Raw genomic sequence first — 17384 nt, 5'->3', positions numbered from 1 at the left:
GATGTATTCAGATTTTCTTGCAGATGGCAAATGTGCCTGCAGTGCTCAGAGCCCAAAGAGCAAACCCCAGGCTGGTCCCTGTAGTACTTGGTATCCCCACCACATGGCTACAGGGGGTCTTGAGCCATGGCACACGAGAGAGATGTGGAAAGAGCTGGGACAGGATGGGGAACTGCCCACACGTGCTGAGGAGCGTGTGGGGACAGAGGGACTTCTGGACTTCTGACCTGGGGAGCAGGGGGGAGCTATGGACAGTGGAGAGAAGGGTGTTGACCTGCAGTCCTGGGCAAAGGACAGCAGCAGCACAGGACTCCTGCAAGTCCCTGTCCTCCTGGGCTCCTGGTTCCCATGTGACCATTCCCATTCCTTCTCCAGCAGCCTGGGGGAGCCAGCCTTTCCCCGGTGGAGCAGAGCCCACACTCCCAGAAGAGGCAGAGCAGCTCAGCAGGAGAAGCCTTTACCTGTCCAAAGGGTTGGGGCCAGCAGGGCAGGATTTCATGTTCCATTCCCTCTGTCACCACTTGCAGGAAGCACTACCGGGACCGGCACATATGTTGAGCTTTAGATGTGGTTTTGGCTGCTCCTTGCCAAACACAGCAGTGTTTGGTCAGAGTTCGGCTCTTTGAAGGCTTGTTTTTCAGTTCAACTTCAAAATTTGCTGAAAGCCTGGGGGAAGACTTCCTGGTTTTGTGTCCCCTCTATGCTATTCCTTATACAGTTTCATTTCTCCTTATGGAAGAGTTCTGCTTCCTCCATGCTCTTTCTGAACATCTTGAATGTTGTTTTGATGCAGCCCTTCAGTGAAATGGGGTTGTCACCATGGCAGGTTTGGGATCTCCTGCTCTGAACTGAGCAAGATCCAGATAAGAGCTGATGATGGGTGACAGGAAGGGTCACAATGCCAAGGAGGCTGTGCTGGGGATTTGGCTTTTGCCTTTCTCCTCTGTTCTTGCATGTTTCTTTCTGGACAAAAAACAAACTCTGGGCACAAGGAGCTTGCTCACAGGTTGAAGGATGTTGCCTCTGGCAGCCAGGACTTGCCTGGATCCAGCATGAGATCTGCCTGCATCAGCAGCCATAGTTTTGCTGTGCTGGGACACCAAGCCCAGGAAATGAAATTGACTGAAATATTTCTTCCTCCGTTACCTTTATCTTGCAAGGAGAGACCAGGCAGCCCAGCTCTCCCGGCTGGGGAGGCACAGGGGTGTTCCCCCCTCACACCTGCCTGGCTGCACCCAGCTCCTGCCCCTGTCTCCAGCCATCATGACAAGAGCTGGGACATATCATTCCTCAGCAGTGATGTCTTTGGAGTTTGATCTTGGGGTAATGGAAGTCTCTTCCTTTTGTTGGATGCTGTGTGCAGGAGCCCTGTGACAGGGTCTGGAGGTGCAGGGCAGCCCACTGAGGTAGTTGCCCTGGTGCAGCTGCCCAGCCCAGGCAGGCACTCCTTTGCCAGCCCTGCTGGGTGTGGGGGTCCCTGGGATCTGCTCACATGAGGTGAGAAGCTGTGACCTGTCTTCTTTAGCCACTGCTGTGCCCCAAGGCAGTTCTGGTGCCTTTGGCAGGTCTGTTCCCCGCTTTTTCTGGGGGCAGGCTGCAGACATGTGGCTCTGTCAGGCTCTGCTGCCACTGCCAAACCCAGCTCTGTCCACTGAGGATGCCACAGGCAGGGATTGCTGGCAGTGACAGAGAGATGGAAATTGAGCTGTTGCCTCCCAGTTTCCACTGCTCCTTCCCTGCCTTGGGTGGGAGTCACCAGGTGTGTCTCTGTGCTGGGCCATGTGCCCATGGTGGCAGCAGAACAGCAGAGCAGGGTGGTGGCCAAGCAGGAAATCCTGGGGACACCGCCTGTTGCTCCTCACACCACCTTTGCCCAAAGTTCCCTTTTTGGCAGGGATATAAAGGTGGTGTGGGCTGGGAGAGCCCAGCATAGCTCTGCACTGCAGGAGGCCAGGATGGGAATGCAGAGCGTGGCTGTGGCTTGTGGGGCACTGACCTTGTGCCTGGCACTCACCACCGCCACCAACCCCGGCTTTGTGGTGAGGATCACCCAGGCAGGCTTGGACTATGGTGGGTTCTGCTTCTCATTTCTCTCCTGACAGCTGTGCTGGTGGCAGAGGTGTGGAGCCAGGTACCCTGTGAGAAGTGCAGGGTCCTGGGGTGGGATGGGGGATCCTTGGCCATGGGTGCCCATGTGAGGAGCACGGGACAGGGTGGGGAAATCCTTGGACAGGGGTGTCAAATGCACCATTGGCCAGGGCTTTCCCTGCTGCACCTGCCTGCCCCCCATGCCACGGCTGGATGGAGCCCCTGCAGAGGGGCCCAGCCCTGTGGGGTGTCAGGGAGCTGCAGCCAGGCAGTGTGGGAGGCTGGCACAGCAGGAGGGTGCCGGTCCCACAGCACATCCAAGCCGTGAGCCCTGGAGGAGGGAGCTGCAGAGGAGAGAGGAGTTGGGGAGTTTAGGGAGGGGCAGTGACAGAGATGGATGGGCCCCGTGCTGGTTTTATCGAGGCAGGCAGAGCCCGGCTCCAGCAGAGCACAGTTATGGATTGAAATGCACTGTGTGAGAAACACAGAGCATCCCAGTGCCTCAGACCTCATGCAGATCTCACCCACCACACTGCCTGGAGAGTGAGGACTAGGACACCTCCCTCCTTTCTGCAGCCACCACCTTCCCCTGGGGCTGCAAGTAGGGCACCAGGCAGCATTGCCTGGGTGCTCTCAGGGCTCTGTGCATGGAGGTTTGCTTTAAAGCCAGCCTGGGAGGCAGCATCACCTGGATCTCTCCTTTGATTCTTCTGCTGCATGCCCGGTGTGTGCTGCAGCTCCTGTGGCTGGAAGGATGGAGTGGTGGAATGGTAGAGTGACGCTGTCCCTGTGTCCCTGTAGCCCAACAGCAGGGGATTGCAATCCTGGAGAAGGAGCTGGCCCAGCTGAAGCTGCCAGATTTCTCCGGTAAATCAGGGAAGGTGCGCTATTCATTCTCCAGGTAAGCCTTGTGAGCCTCGCCAGTGCCTTAGAGGAACTCACTGCCCCCCAACACAGTTGAGGGGCAGGAGGAGTGGGGAGGTTGGGGGGCTCCCGTAGGAGTGAGGACCATCCTGTCCCCACCACAGCTCCCTGAGCTGTTGGCCATGTCCTTGGTGAATGTTCCTGCTTTTCTCCTTTCCCAAGGGGAAAAATGGAACTGGGGTCATGGCACTCCGGGCATGGGTGGACTGTGTGCAATCAAAGCCTGGGTAGTGGAGGTGACCTTGCCTGTAGGACCAGGACATTCCTATGTGAAGCAGGAGCCCAGTGCCTGTGGAAATGCCAGCTCCCTGCTGCCCAGGTGCCTCTCTGCTCCTGCAATGCAGCGTTTGGAACTGCCTTGGGTGGCTGCAAGGGCCACATTCCCAAAGGTGCCGCTCTGCTCTGTGTGACCCTGCCTGGCCTAGCTCGGGAGCAGCAGCACTGCAGCTGGAAATGCTGCCAGTGCAGTGACTCCATCCTGCTCACCCTTCTTCCTTCTCTGATTGTCTCCCTCCCTCCCTCCCTCCCTCCCTCCCTCCCGTTGCACTTGGGAGTGTGGAACCACTATAACGTGACTTTTCTTTTTATTTCTATATTTTTAGGCTGCACATTCCCAGTTTCCGCTTGCCGTACTCCCGGATTACCCCGATCCCCAACGTGGGCCTGCAGGTCTCCATCTCCAACGCCTTTGCTGAGCTGAATGGGGACTGGCGGGTGAAGTTTCTCTTTATGTGAGTGGCCAGCTCTTCCTCTCGCTATTCAGGCACCCACTCTGTGTCTCCCACTCTGGAATTGGACAGGTTTTTTCTCCTCTCCCTCTCCCTCCCCCTCTCCCTTTCCCTCTCCCTTCTGTTTTGGGCAGCTGCCACTTTGCTCCCCCAGATATGATGGATAAAACAGGTTGGGAGGCACGAACAAGGCACATGAAAGGGAGAGCTATACATGGACATTCAGGTCTCTCTTCCACGACCCCTGTGTGCTCTCAGTCCCCTCTATTTAAAGGTTATCTGACCTGGTTTATGTGCCAGTGAAATTTGGTTCCCCTGAATTTAAACACTTTCCCAATCTCCTCTGGATGCATCATACAAGGGGGAGACTGATCCAGATTGATGCAACCTCAACAGATCTGAGGTCTCTTCACCAGACCTTGGCATTGACAAACGTCTCTTTCTTATCCCCCTTCTCCCTGCAGCAAGGGACATGGATCTTTCAACGTGAAGGTACAAAATGTCAACATGAAAATCATCCTGAGGCTGGGCACTGACACCAGTGGGAGGCCCACCATCAGCACCTCGGGCTGCACTGCCACCATTTCCAATGTCCGGGTGCGCTTTTCCGGCAAGCTTGCGTAAGTGACTTTACTGAAAGGTCTGGAAATGCTGTGTGTTAGCCCACCTGCCATGGGAATGTGGCCTTGTTTAGAGGTGTAGCTTGTTGACAAATCTGAGGTTGCCTGGTCTTAAATCTGGCCTGAATTTCTCCTGCTGTGGCTGCACATTTGAGGGGATGGGTGGGGTTTTCCAGTGAGTCTGTTTTCAAATGTAAACCCTGGGACAAAGCCAGATGCCAAATTGGTGTGGGAGTGATGTTCCCAGGGTCTTGCTTGAGAATGATGTTCTCTATTGTCTCCCTTTCCTGGGCACATACTTCTGCAGTATGGATCTGAGCTAGCCAGGGCTTCTCTCTGTGTTTCTCTGCAGGTGGCTTTACAACCTGTTCCACAGCATTATTGAGAGGAAGTTGCGAAAGGCTTTAGAGAGCAAGGTATGTGAGCCGTGGAAGGCTGGGTCCTGTGTTTTCTGGTTGTGTTTGGCCCCCCCTAGTAGGTAATGTCCTCGAAGGCTCAGAGGTAGGGATGTAACTAGAGCCAGAGCGCACCCCTGCGGGTGGGTTAATCCTCTCTGTTGCTCTTTCTCGGCCATGCCCTGGCTGCTCAGCACTGTTCATTCCTGCATGGGCCACATGAGATTCCCCTTCCAAGGGTCTCCCCAGAGCTGAACTGTGCCGAGGGGAATTGGTGCAAGGTATTGCTTGTAGGTATAAACCCGGCTTGTGGCTTGGACACTTAATGTGCTGCCTGATGAATGGAGACAATCATCACAGTGCTCATTTACTTAAGCAAGCTTTGTCATGGAGCTGGGAGTGTGGCTGTGACCCGGCTGCCCCTGCTCAGCTCTGTGGCCTTTCTCTCCCACAGGTGTGTGACAATGTGGCCAAGTCTGTGCACAATGAACTCCAGAAGCAGGTCCGGACGCTGCCAGGTACTGGGGGGCTTTAGTGGGCTTAGAAGCAGCTCTTACTATCTATTCCCAGCCATGAGGAATGTTTTACTTTGTGTCCACTCCCCATCTCCGGGTGCTCCACCACCCAAGCTGGGAGCTGGGGAGCACGTTCTCAGCAGAGAGAAATCACTGTGTGTCCTGTCTGGCTGTGGGAATTCCTTCAGAATGCCCACCGACTGTCAGGAGCTTTGGCTACTTTAGCTGGGGGACCCTGGCCACTCCTCAGGTCCAAGAGATGGCTGAGAAAAGTCAGGGGGAAAGTGGGGATTTTTGCTTCCTGGCAGAAGTGAGCAGAGGAGCAGTTGGTAGTGAGATGATGGACCAGGAAGTCCAGTCATGGAACTGCCCAGATGCCAGTAGAGACCATCTGATTCCATATTTCCTGACCATCTCCTCACTCATCTCTCTTCCTTGTGTTTACAGTCACAGCCAGGATAGATGACAAGATTGGGATTGATTATTCCTTGGTGGCACCCCCAAGAGCTACACCCAAGTCCCTGGACCTGGACCTGAAGGTGAGAAGCAGCCCTGGGGACACATGATTTGGCCAGTGCCGTTGCCAAAGGCAGGTGGGAACCACGGTTTTGGTACCTGCTGCAAATGCTGTTGGCCAGCGTGAGGCAGCAGGTGAGCCCCACTGCTATTTGCAGCCCTTCTCCACGTCTCTCCCGCCTCCCAGGGTGAATTCTACTCCCTGGCCCACCGCTCCCCCGTGCCCTTCTCACCGCTGCCACTGGCCTTCCCCTCGGATCACGAGCGCATGGTTTACTTTGGAGCCTCCAGCTACTTCTTCAACACAGCCGGCATTGCCTACCACGAGGCTGGGGCACTGGTCTTTGAAATCACAGAGGCCATGGTGAGTGGCACGAATGGCACAGGGCTGGGAAAGAGGTTCCATTTGCTGAGGAGCTCTGGGAGCAGCCAGCAATCCTGGAGAAGCCCCAGTGAGAGAGCTGGGGGCTGTGGGATGAGACTGTCAGATATGGCAGCATGTGGGGATGCCGTGGGCTCCTCTATGCCACATTGCCCCAGTGTGACAATCCTCTCCCTGCAGATCCCAAAGGAAGCAGGATTCAGCTTGGACACCTCTCTTTTCTCAGCCTTCATTCCCCAGGTGAGCAATCCGGCCCTGCCTGCCCAGAGCTCCTGCACACACAGGCTTTGCTCTGTGCCAGGTGTTCTCCCCTCAGGACTGGGGGCTTGTGCCATCATTCCCATCCTCTCCTTATTCCCAAACAGCTGGAAGAGAAATATCCAAACATGCCAATGAAGTTCAGGGTGTCCACTCCCACTGCTCCATTCCTGACTATTAGAGAAGGAGGAATCTCATTCCAGCCCATTGTGGATGTCCAGGCTTATGCCATCCTTCCCAACTCCAGCCTGGCTCCTCTCTTCCTCCTCAGCCTGGTGAGTTCAGACACGGCCTGTGGTGCTGGGGCAGAAGGGATTTTGAGCTGTGCCCTGTCCTGTTGCCCAGATCCTGCCAGGGGAGCTGCCAGGTGCTGTCCAGGCACAGTGAGGCTGTCCCCAGGTGAACAATTCCTGAGCTGACAAATGCCAGGTGTAATGCTGGATGCAGACACGCCCCTGGATGGGCAGTGGTGTGTTTCAGCTGGTCAGAGCCGTTCCCCTGGTGTCTGCTTTGGGCTGAGGGGGGGTGAGCTCTGCCAGAGCTCTGTGCTCTCTCCCCAGACAGGGAACGTGTCCGCTGTCATCAACGTGAGATCCGGCCGCATAGTTGGGAGCCTGGATGTGGGCAGGTACAGAGGGCAGCAGCCACTGCCTGGGCAGGGGGTGGCTGGGGGTCTTTCTGTTTTGGGTGCCCAGGGCCAGAGAGGGGATGGGAAGGTGCCTGGGATGTGGGCTTGCTGTGCAGGGAAGGAATGAGCTGGGGCTGGAGGGAGTGGGACCTGCATGGCCATGGGTGGGTGGAATCGCTCCCTCCCTGGGCACATCCTCCACAGCACCACTTCTGTCCCTGTGCAGGATCAGGCTCTCTCTGAAGGATTCAGCTGTTGGCACTTTCCAGGTAAGCTCTCCTTGACCACAAGCAGAGCCCCCAGCATGGAGCTGGCAGCCTGCTGGGGGCAAGGACAGAGAGTCATTCCCTGCTGCCTCCCAACATGGGACCCCACACTGACCCTGCAGCCACCTCCTGCCTCAGCCTGCAAGGCTGGGAAGGGATGTGGAGCCTGATCCATTGCTGCTCTCACCCCAAACATTTCCCACACTGCCACAGGGAGCAGACAAAGCTGCTGGCAAAGTGTGTGCCCATTCCACTCTTTATCTCCTTTTTCTAAATATCCTGAAGTACCTGCATGTCTCCTGTCCTGACGGCTAAAAATTTTCCTCCCTCTCTCCCCACTCCCCAGGTACATTTTGTGCAGTCCATAATGAACTACTTGACTTCCAGTGTCCTCCTGCCACATCTTAATGGTGAGAACCTACTGAGGGGAATGGGGTTGCTGGAGCACCCTCCACTCAGGTTGCTCCATCCAAGGGGTCCCAGCTCACTCATTAAATCCTCCTTGCCAAGGCTGATGCAGGGCAAAGTGCGTGCAGGAGGCGGCGGTGAAGCGGAGGGAGCCTCTTGCTGCTCTGACAGGCTCCCAGCAGCAAACGCAATGGAAAATATGAGCCCTGTGCAGATCCTAATGCTTTCCAGACCCTCTCCCCGAATCCCTGCATCCCCTGCCTCGCCAGCAGCTCAGACCAGAGTGGGGCTGGTGGCAGGAGTGGCCAAGGGGGCTGTCCTGGCACAACAGGCAGCCCTTCTGTGGAGCTTGGCAGGAGTTTCCTCTGCCTGCCCCAGGAGCAGTGGAGGAGAGGAAAGGGCTGGGGGAAGGAGGGGGACACCTTCTCTGAGTGCTCTGTGCTCCCTTGACTCCCATTGCCATCCCAATGCAGACACATGTGTTGTCTTTTCCAGCCCGCTTAGATGAGGGCTTCCGTCTGCCGCTGCCAGACAGGATTCAGCTCTCCAATATCCTTGTGAGGTTCCACCAGGTGAGTGAGAGGGAGCAGCTGGCTCCAGCTGGGGCCCATCCTGTTGCCCACAAAGCCCTGCTGACCAGCACAGCCTCCATATCTAGTTCCCTCAGCTGTGCCGTGATGTGATGGACGGGAGCTCTCAGCAGCAAACCAGATCTCTGCTTTTCTTGGCTGCATTTTGGGTGTCTGGGATGACACCACATCATTCTCCAGTTCTTAAGCCTGGGGTCTGAGTTTCCAATGCTGCTTTTTATAGCAGTGTCTGCCTCAGATCCCTGCTCTCCCTGACTGGCAATGCATTCATGGATGCTGTGACACCTGGTGGGATGCAGCCCCTGCCTGCTCAGCTGTAAGGAGCTGTAGTAGGTGCAGGGGAGCAGAGTGAGCCCCTGTTGTGGGGGGGGTTGGGGAAACCCCAAAGCATGGACACAATGGGGATGCTGAAAAGCTGTAGTGAGGTGTGGTTGTGAAATGCCTCCAGAGCCTGCCAGGGACAAAAACTGCCACAGGGATTGCCAGAGCACATGTCCCAGTCCATTCTGCCTTCAGGGATGTGCTGGGTGCTGGGCAGTGCAGCTGCCAGGGCCTGTAGCAGCCCAACACTTTCTCTCTTTCTCCCAGAATTTCCTACTGCTTGGAGCAGACATTCGCTTCCAGCCTCGGCGATGAAGATGTGGTGATGAGAGCCCTTCAGCACTAAATCTGCTCCTTTGCCCTTCCCTGCCTGAGCCGAAGACCACCAGTCCTGCCACTGTCCTGCACTGCTGCCTGGGTCTGCATCATCCATGTTCCTGCTATGGCCTCACCTGGTGCTACCATGAGCTGGGGGTCCCGTGCCCTGGGCCACCCCCTTCCCTCGTCCCTCTGAGCAGCAATAAAGGCGTTGGTGCTGGGGCTCTGCTCTTGGTGTCACTGTCTGCACCTTGGGCCACACAGGACCAGATGGGAGCTGGATCAGGGCCACTTTGTTGGGCTGTTTCCATGGCCATGGCGAGGCACCGTGGAACACCTGTGTCCCACTGTCCTTTGCCTTCACTCCAGCCTTGGGGCAGAGTGGTTGGAAAAAACACAGTGGCTTAAGGAGGAAATTCTGCACAAGGAGAAGCTGGTCGATGTCGTGGCAGGCTCTGATGCCTACCGTGACCTCTCTGTGCTGAAGTTCCTGTAGGTATAGGGACAGCATCAGTTGTCACTGGTCCTGACCACAGCCCAGTCCTATGGGCAATAATGAACTTGTCCTGTCTGGAAATGGGTAAGGGAGGTTTTATTTTGGGCTGATGACTTCTCTGTCCGAGTTCTCTCCAAACTCAGGCAGGCTGCTCTCACTTTTCTTCCTGTGTCCACGGGTTTTCCATCATGGTTCTCAGCCCACATACACCTGCCAGTGTGAGGCTGGAGAGCAGCAGCAGTCCTGCCTCTGGCACTGGCACAAGCTGCCCGGGGAATTCCCAGGCTGGCAGTGACAGAGAGATGGAAACGGGGCTGTTGCCTCCCAGTTTCCACTTCTCCTTCCCTGCCTTCAGAGAGAGGCACCAGGTGTGCCTCTGTGCTGGGCCATGTGCCCATGGTGCCAGCAGCACAGTGGAGCAGGGTGGTGGCCAAACAGGAAATCCCAGAGGGGCCCCCGTGGCTCCTCACACCACCTTTGCCCAAGGTTCCTGTTTTGGCAGGGATATAAAGGTGGTGTGGGCTGGGAGAGCCCTGCACAACGTGGCACTGTGGAAAGCCAGGATGGGAATGCAGAGCGTGGCTGTGGCTTGTGGGGCACTGACCTTGTGCTTGGCACTCACCACCGCCACCAACCCCGGCTTCGTGGTGAGGATCACCCAGGCAGGCTTGGACTACGGTGGGTTCTGCTTCTCATTTCTCTCCTGACAGCTGTGCTGGTAGCAGAGGTGTGGAGCCAGGTACCCTGTGAGAAGTGCAGGGTCCCGGGGCGGGATGGGGGATCCTTGGCCATGGGTGCCCATGTGAGGAGCACAGGGACAGGGTGGGGAAATCCTTGGACAGGGGTGCCAAATGCACCATCGGCCAGGGCTTTCCCTGCTGCATCTGCCTGCCCCCCATGCCACGGCTTGATGGAGCCCCTGCAGAGGGGCCCAGCCCTGTGGGGTGTCAGGGAGCTGCAGCCAGGCAGTGTGGGAGGCTGGCACAGCAGGAGGGTGCCGGTCCCACAGCACATCCAAGCCGTGAGCCCTGGAGGAGGGAGCTGCAGAGGAGAGAGGAGTTGGGGAGTTTAGGGAGGGGCAGTGACAGAGATGGATGGGCCCCGTGCTGGTTTTATCGAGGCAGGCAGAGCCTGGCTCCAGCAGAGCACAGCTATGGATTGAAATACACTGTGTGAGAAACACAGAGCATCCCAGTGCCTCAGACCTCATGCAGATCTCACCCACCACACTGCCTGGAGAGTGAGGACTAGGACACCTCCCTCCTTTCTGCAGCCACCACCTTCCCCTGGGGCTGCAAGCAGGGCACCAGGCAGCATTGCCTGGGTGCTCTCAGGGCTCTGTGCATGGAGGTTTGCTTTAAAGCCAGCCTGGGAGGCAGCATCACCTGGATCTCTCCTTTGATTCTTCTGCTGCATGCCCAGTGTGTGCTGCAGCTCCTGTGGCTGGAAGGATGGAGTGGTGGAATGGTAGAGTGACGCTGTCCCTGTGTCCCTGTAGCCCAACAGCAGGGGATTGCAATCCTGGAGAAGGAGCTGGCCCAGCTGAAGCTGCCAAACATCTCGGGTAAATCGGGGGAGTTGCACTATTCACTCTCCAGGTAAGCCTTCTGAGCCTCGCCAGTGGCCTGGAGCCACCCACTGCCTTCCTGACCCTGGCAATGGAATGGAGGTTTGGGTGATGGTGGAGAGCACCTAGAGCAGTGAGGACCATCCTGTCCCCTCCACAGCTCCCTGAGATGTGGGCCATGTCCTTGGTTCCTGTTTTACTCCTTGCCCAACAGGAAAAATGGAACTGGGGTCATGGCACTCTGGGCATGGGTGGACTGTGTGCAATCACAGCCTGGGTAGTGGAGATGACCTTGCCTGTGGGACCAGGACACACATTCCTATGTGAAGCAGGAGCCCAGTGCTTGTGGAAATGCCAGCTCCCTGCTGCCCAGGTGCCTTTCTGCTCCTGCAGTGCAGCGTTTGGAGCTGCCTTGGGTGGCTGCAAGGGCCACATTCCCAAAGGTGCCGCTCTGCTCTGTGTGACCCTGCCTGGCCTAGCTTGGGAGCAGCAGCACTGCAGCTGGAAATGCTGCCAGTGCCGTGACTCCATCCTGCTCACCCTTCTTCCTTCTCTGATTGTATCCCTTCCTCCCTCTCTCGCCTTGTGCTTGGGAGTGTGGAACCACTATAACATGACTTTTTATTTCTATATTTTTAGGCTGCACATTCCCAGTTTCCACTTGCCACACTCCCGGATTACCCCAATCTCCAACGTGGGCCTGCAGGTCTCCATCTCCAATGCCTCTGTTGAGCTGAATGGGGACTGCTGGGTGAAGTTTCTCTTTATGTGAGTGGCCAGCTCTTCCTCTCCCTATTCAGGCACCCACTCTGTGTCTCCCACTCTGGAATTGGACAGGTTTTTTCTCCTCTCCCTTGTGTTTTGGGCAGCTGTCACTTTACTTCCCTAGATAAAACAGGCTGGGAGGCAGGAACAAGGCATTTGAACGGTGAGCTATACATGGGCCCTCAGGTCTCTTCCACCACCCCTACTTGCTCTCATTCCCTCTATTTAAAGGTTACCTGTCCTAGTTTATGTGCCAGTGAAATTTGGTTCCCCTGAATTTAGACACTTTCCCAATCTTCTCTGGATGCATCATACAAGGGGGAGACTGATCCAGATTGATGCATCCTCAAGTAGATTTGAGGTCTCTTCACCAGAGCTTGGCATTTACAAACTTCCCTTTCTTATCCCCCTTCTCCCTGCAGCAAGGGACCTGGATCTTTTGACCTGAAGGTAGAAAATATCTCGATCAAATTTATCCTGAGGCTGGGCAGTGACACCAGTGGGAAGCCCACCATCAGCACCTCAGACTGCAGTGCCCGCGCCTCCAAAGTTGGGTTGCACTTTTCAGGCAAGCTTGCGTATGTGACTTCACTGGAAGCTCTGGAAATGCTGTGTGTTAGCCCATATGGGAATGCCATGGGAATGTTGCTTTGCCATTGAAATGTACTCCCTGTACTCCCTGTAAGGAGTAGCTTGTTGACAAATCTGAGGTTGCCTGGTCTTAAATCTGGCCTGAATTTCTCCTGCTCTGGCTGCACATTTAAGGGGGTGGGTGGGGTTTACCAGTGAGTCTGTTTTCAAATGTAAATCCTGGGACAAAGCCAGATGCCAATTTAGTGTGGGAATGATGTTCCCAGGGCCTTGCTTGAGAATGATGTTCTCTATTGTCTCACTTTCCTGGGCACATACTTCTGCAGTATGGATCTGAGCTAGCCAGGGCTTCTCTCTGTGTTTCTCTGCAGGTGGTTTTACAACATATTCAAGAAGGGTAATAAGTCCCTGTTGCAGAAGCATTTAGAGACCATGGTATGTGAACATTGAACAGCAGGGCCCTGAGATTCCTGGTTGTCTTTAGTCCTTGCTTCTAGTTAATGTCCTTAAAGGATCAAGTATATGGATAGAAATATAGCCAGAGCGCGCCCCTGCGGGTGGGTTAATCCTCTCTGTTGCTCTTTCTTGGCCATGCCCTGGCTGCTCAGCACTGTTCATTCCTGCATGGGCCACATGAGATTCTCCTTCCAAGGGTCTCCCCAGAGCTGAACTGTGCCGAGGGGAATTGGTGCAAGCAGATGCTTGTAGGTATAAACCCTGCTTGTGGTTTGGACACTTAATGTGCTGCCTGATGAATGGAGACAATCATCACAGTGCTCATTTACTTAAGCAGTCTTTGTCATGGAGCTGGGAGTGTGGCTGTGACCTAGCTGCCCCTGCTCAGCTCTGTGGCCTTTCTGTCCCACAGGTGTGTGACAATGTGGCCAAGTCTGTGCACAATGAGCTCCAGACGTACATCCGGACACTGCCAGGTACTGGGGGGCTGTGTGTGGATTTAGGAGCAGTTCTTCCGGGCTTTTCCCAGCCATGAGGAATGTTTTATTTGCGTCTGCTCCCCATGTCCTGGTGTTAAGGCACCCAAGCTGGGAGCTGAGGAGCACCTTCTCAGATGATACAAATCACTGGGTGTCCTGTCTGGCTGTGGGAATTCCTTCAGGATTTTTGCCCATGGGCTGGTGGGGGCGTAGGGTACTTTAACTAGCAATGATGGCCATTCCTCAGATCCAAGAGATGGCTGAGAAAAGTCAGGGTAAAAGTGGGGGTTTTTGCTTCCTAGCAGAAGTGAGAAGAGGAGCAGTTGGTAGTGAGCTAAAGCACGAGGAACCCGATCATGGCACTGCCCAGATGCCAGTGGGGGCCACCTGCTCTCAACCATGTCATTCATACTCACCTCTCTTCCTTGTGTTTGCAGTCACAACCAGGATAGATGACAAGATTGGGATAAATTACACCTTGGTGGCACCCCCAAGACCTACCGCCCAGTCCCTGGATGCAGACCTGAAGGTGAGAGGAAGCACTGGGGACACTTGATTTGGCCAGTGCGTTGCCAAAGGCAGGTGGAAACCATGGGTTTGGTACCTGCTGCAAATGCTGTTGGCCAGCGTGAGGCAGCAGGTGAGCCCCACTGCTATTTGCAGCCCTTCTCCAAGTCTCTCCCTCCTCCCAGGGTGAATTCTACTCCCTGGCCCACCGCTCCCCCGTGCCCTTCTCACCGCTGCCACTGGCCTTCCCCTCGGATCACGAGCGCATGGTTTACTTTGGAGCCTCCAGCTACTTCTTCAACACAGCTGGCATTGCCTACCACGAGGCTGGGGCACTGGTCTTTGAAATCACAGAGGCCATGGTGAGTGGCACGAGTGGCACAGGGCTGGGAAAGGGGTTCCATTTGCTGAGGAGCTCTGGGAGCAGCCAGCAATCCTGGAGAAGCCCCAGTGAGAGAGCTGGGGGCTGTGGGATGAGGCTGTCAGATATGGCAGCATGTGGGGATGCCATGGGTTCCTCTATGCCCCATTGCCCCAGTGTGACAATCCTCTCCCTGCAGATCCCAAAGGATGTAGAATTCAAGCTGAACACCTCTGTCTTCTCAGCCTTCATTCCCCAGGTGAGCAATCTGGCCCTGCCTGCCCAGAGCTCCTGCACACACAGGCTTTGCTCTGTGCCAGGTGTTCTTCCCTCAGGACTGGGGGCTTGTGCCATCATTCCCATCCTCTTTAATCTCCCATACAGCTGGAGGAGAAATATCCAAACATGCCAATGAAGTTCAGGGTGTCCACTCCCACTGCTCCATTCCTGACTATTAGAGAAGGAGGAATCTCATTCCAGCCCATTGTGGATGTCCAGGCTTATGCCATCCTTCCCAACTCCAGCCTGGCTCCTCTCTTCCTCCTCAGCCTGGTGAGTTCAGACTGTGGTGCTGGGGCAGAAGGGATTTTGAGCTGTGCCCTGTCCTGTTGCCCAGATCCTGCCAGGGGAGCTGCCAGGTGCTGTCCAGGCACAGTGAGGGTGTCCCCAGGTGAACAATTCCTGAGCTGACAAATGCCAGGTGTAATGCTGGATGCAGACACGCCCCTGGATGGGCAGTGGTGTGTTTCAGCTGGTCAGAGCCGTTCCCCTGGTGTCTGCTTTGGGCTGAGGTGGGGTGAGCACTGCCAGAGCTCTGTGCTCTCTCCCCAGACAGGGAACGTGTCTGCTGTCATCAACGTGAGATCCGGCCGCATAGTTGGGAGCCTGGATGTGGGCAGGTACAGAGGGCAGCAGCCACTGCCTGGGCAGGGGGTGGCTGGGGGTCTTTCTGTTTTGGGTGCCCAGGGCCAGAGAGGGGATGGGAAGGTGCCTGGGATGTGGCCTTGCTGTGCAGGGAAGGAATGAGCTGGGGCTGGAGGGAGTGGGACCTGCATGGCCATGGGTGGGTGGAATCGCTCCCTCCCTGGGCACATCCTCCACAGCACCACTTCTGTCCCTGTGCAGGATCAGGCTCTCTCTGAAGGATTCAGCTGTTGGCACTTTCCAGGTAAGCTCTCCTTGACCACAAGCAGAGCCCCCAGCATGGAGCTGGCAGCCTGCTGGGGGCAAGGCTGGGAAAGGATGTGGAGCCTGATCCATTGCTGCTCTCACCCCAAACATTTCTCACACTGCCACAGGGAGCAGACAAAGCTGCTGGCAAAGTGTGTGCCCATTCCACTCTTTATCTCCTTTGTCTAATTATCCTGAAGTACCTGCATGTCTCCTGTCCTGCAGGCTAAAGCTTTTTCTCCCTCTCTCCCCACTCCCCAGGTACATTTTGTGCAGTCCATAATGAACTACTTGACTTCCAGTGTCCTCCTCCCACGTCTCAATGGTGAGAACCTACTGAGGGGAATGGGGTTGCTGGAGCACCCTCCACTCAGGTTGCTCCATCCAAGGGGTCCCAGCTCACTCATTAAATCCTCCTTGCCAAGGCTGACGCAGGGCAAAGTGCGTGCAGGAGGCGGCGGTGAAGCGCAGGGAGCCTCTTGCTGCTCTGACAGGCTCCCAGCAGCAAACGCAATGGAAAATATGAGCCCTGTGCAGATCCTAATGCTTTCCAGACCCTCTCCCCGAATCCCTGCATCTCCTGCCTCCCCAGCAGCTCAGACCAGAGTGGGGCTGGTGGCAGGAGTGGCCAAGGGGGCTGTCCTGGCACAACAGGCAGCCCTTCTGTGGAGCTTGGCAGGAGTTTCCTCTGCCTGCCCCAGGAGCAGTGGAGGAGAGGAAAGGGCTGGGGGAAGGAGGGGGACACCTTCTCTGAGTGCTCTGTGCTCCCTTGACTCCCATTGCCATCCCAATGCAGACACATCTGTTGTCTTTTCCAGCCCGCTTAGATGAGGGCTTCCCTCTGCCACTTCTGGACAGAATTCAGCTCTCCAATATCCTTGTGAGGTTCCACCAGGTGAGTGAGAGGGAGCAGCTGGCTCCAGCTGGGGCCCATCTGCTGCCTACAAAGCCCTGCTGACCAGCACAGCCTCCAAATCCAGTTCCCCCAGCTGTGCTGGAAAGTGATGAATGGGAGGGTGCTCTTCACTGAGATCCCAATGGCCCTGCAGCAAACCAGAGCACATGTCCCAATCCATTCTGCCTTCAGGGATGTGCTGGGTGCTGGGCAGTGCAGCTGCCAGGGCCTGTAGCAGCCCAGCACTTTCTCTCTTTCTCCCAGAATTTCCTACTGCTTGGAGCAGACGTTCGCTTCCAGCCCCGGCGATGAAGATGTGGTGATGAGAGCCCTTCAGCACTAAATCTGCTCCATTCACCACTTTGCCCTTCCCTGCCTGAGTCGAAGACCACCAGTCCTGCCACTGTCCTGCACTGGTGCCTGGGCCTGCACCCTCCATCCTCCTGCTGGGGCCTCACCTGGTGCTACCATGAGCTGGGGGTCCCGTGCCCTGGGCCACCCCCTCCCCTCGTCCCTCTGAGCAGCAATAAAGGCGTTGGTGCTGGGGCTCTGCTCTTGGTGTCACTGTCTGCACCTTGGGCCACACAGGACCAGATGGGAGCTGGAGCTGGATCAGGGTCACTTTGTTGCCTGTTTCCATGGCCATGGCGAGGCACCATGGTACACCTGTGTCCCACTGTCCTGTGCCTTCACTCCAGCTTTGGGGCAGAGTGGTTGGAAAAAAGCACAATGGCAAAGGCCCTGGGGGTGCTGTCAATAGCAGCTGAACATGAGCACCAGGTGGCCAAGAAAGTCAAGGAGATCCTGGCCTGTATGAACATGGCCTGTAGCCAGGGGGCAGCCAGACCAAGGAAGGGATTGTCCCCCTGGCGTGGGTGAGGCCCACACCTCAAGTCCTTTTTCTAGTTCTGGGTCCCTCACTTCAAGAAGGACATGGAGGTGTTGGAGCATGTCTAGAGAAGGGCAATGGAGCTGACAAAGGGGCTGGAGCATCCCAGGCTGAGGGAGCTGGGGGGGCTCAGCCTGGAAGAAGGGAGGCTCTGGGGGCACCTTCTCACCCTCACAACTCCCTGACAGGAGGGAGCAGCCATGCGGGGGTCAGGCTCTGCTCCCAGGGAACACGGACAGGATAAGAGGACA

General features: G+C 56.1%; 2 protein-coding genes across 2 annotated transcripts; both read left to right on the top strand.

Moving 5' to 3' along the window:
- The first annotated feature begins 1955 nt into the window (after positions 1-1955).
- On the top strand, positions 1956-9096 carry LOC131090682 (bactericidal permeability-increasing protein-like). The gene is made up of 15 exons (XM_058036214.1): positions 1956-2070; positions 2890-2989; positions 3615-3743; positions 4205-4360; positions 4713-4776; positions 5210-5273; positions 5718-5809; positions 5974-6150; positions 6349-6408; positions 6534-6701; positions 6987-7054; positions 7281-7323; positions 7667-7730; positions 8224-8300; positions 8907-9096. Exons 1-15 carry the CDS (start codon positions 1956-1958, stop codon positions 8952-8954), a joined length of 1425 nt encoding a protein of 474 aa, XP_057892197.1. The 3' UTR covers positions 8955-9096.
- A 920-nt stretch (positions 9097-10016) lies between these two features.
- Positions 10017-16791, top strand: LOC131090681 (bactericidal permeability-increasing protein-like). Its single transcript, XM_058036213.1, has 15 exons — positions 10017-10131; positions 10952-11051; positions 11660-11788; positions 12208-12363; positions 12748-12811; positions 13245-13308; positions 13749-13840; positions 14004-14180; positions 14379-14438; positions 14564-14731; positions 15011-15078; positions 15305-15347; positions 15611-15674; positions 16168-16244; positions 16509-16791. The coding sequence occupies exons 1-15, from the start codon at positions 10017-10019 to the stop codon at positions 16554-16556; spliced, it is 1425 nt and encodes a 474-aa protein (XP_057892196.1). The 3' UTR covers positions 16557-16791.
- The last annotated feature ends 593 nt before the right edge of the window (positions 16792-17384 follow it).

This window comes from Melospiza georgiana, chromosome 17 (genome assembly GCF_028018845.1).
Source record: "Melospiza georgiana isolate bMelGeo1 chromosome 17, bMelGeo1.pri, whole genome shotgun sequence".
NCBI classification, from domain to species: domain Eukaryota; kingdom Metazoa; phylum Chordata; class Aves; order Passeriformes; family Passerellidae; genus Melospiza; species Melospiza georgiana.
The sequence above is the reverse complement of the archived record's forward strand: the minus strand, read 5'-3'. Positions and strand labels throughout refer to the sequence as shown.

What these genes read in the sequence shown, in the direction of transcription:
- LOC131090682 (XM_058036214.1), top strand. Translation starts at nt 1,956, where the DNA reads ATGGGAATGCAGAGCGTGGCTGTGGCTTGTGGGGCACTGACCTTGTGC. An exon ending in GAAAGGCTTTAGAGAGCAAG is followed by an intron (nt 4,777 to 5,209) that starts GTATGTGAGCCG and finishes TCTCTCCCACAG; the next exon opens with GTGTGTGACAATGTGGCCAA. An exon ending in TCTCAGCCTTCATTCCCCAG is followed by an intron (nt 6,409 to 6,533) that starts GTGAGCAATCCG and finishes ATTCCCAAACAG; the next exon opens with CTGGAAGAGAAATATCCAAA.
- LOC131090681 (XM_058036213.1), top strand. Translation starts at nt 10,017, where the DNA reads ATGGGAATGCAGAGCGTGGCTGTGGCTTGTGGGGCACTGACCTTGTGC. An exon ending in TTGCACTATTCACTCTCCAG is followed by an intron (nt 11,052 to 11,659) that starts GTAAGCCTTCTG and finishes CTATATTTTTAG; the next exon opens with GCTGCACATTCCCAGTTTCC. An exon ending in TGGGTGAAGTTTCTCTTTAT is followed by an intron (nt 11,789 to 12,207) that starts GTGAGTGGCCAG and finishes TTCTCCCTGCAG; the next exon opens with CAAGGGACCTGGATCTTTTG.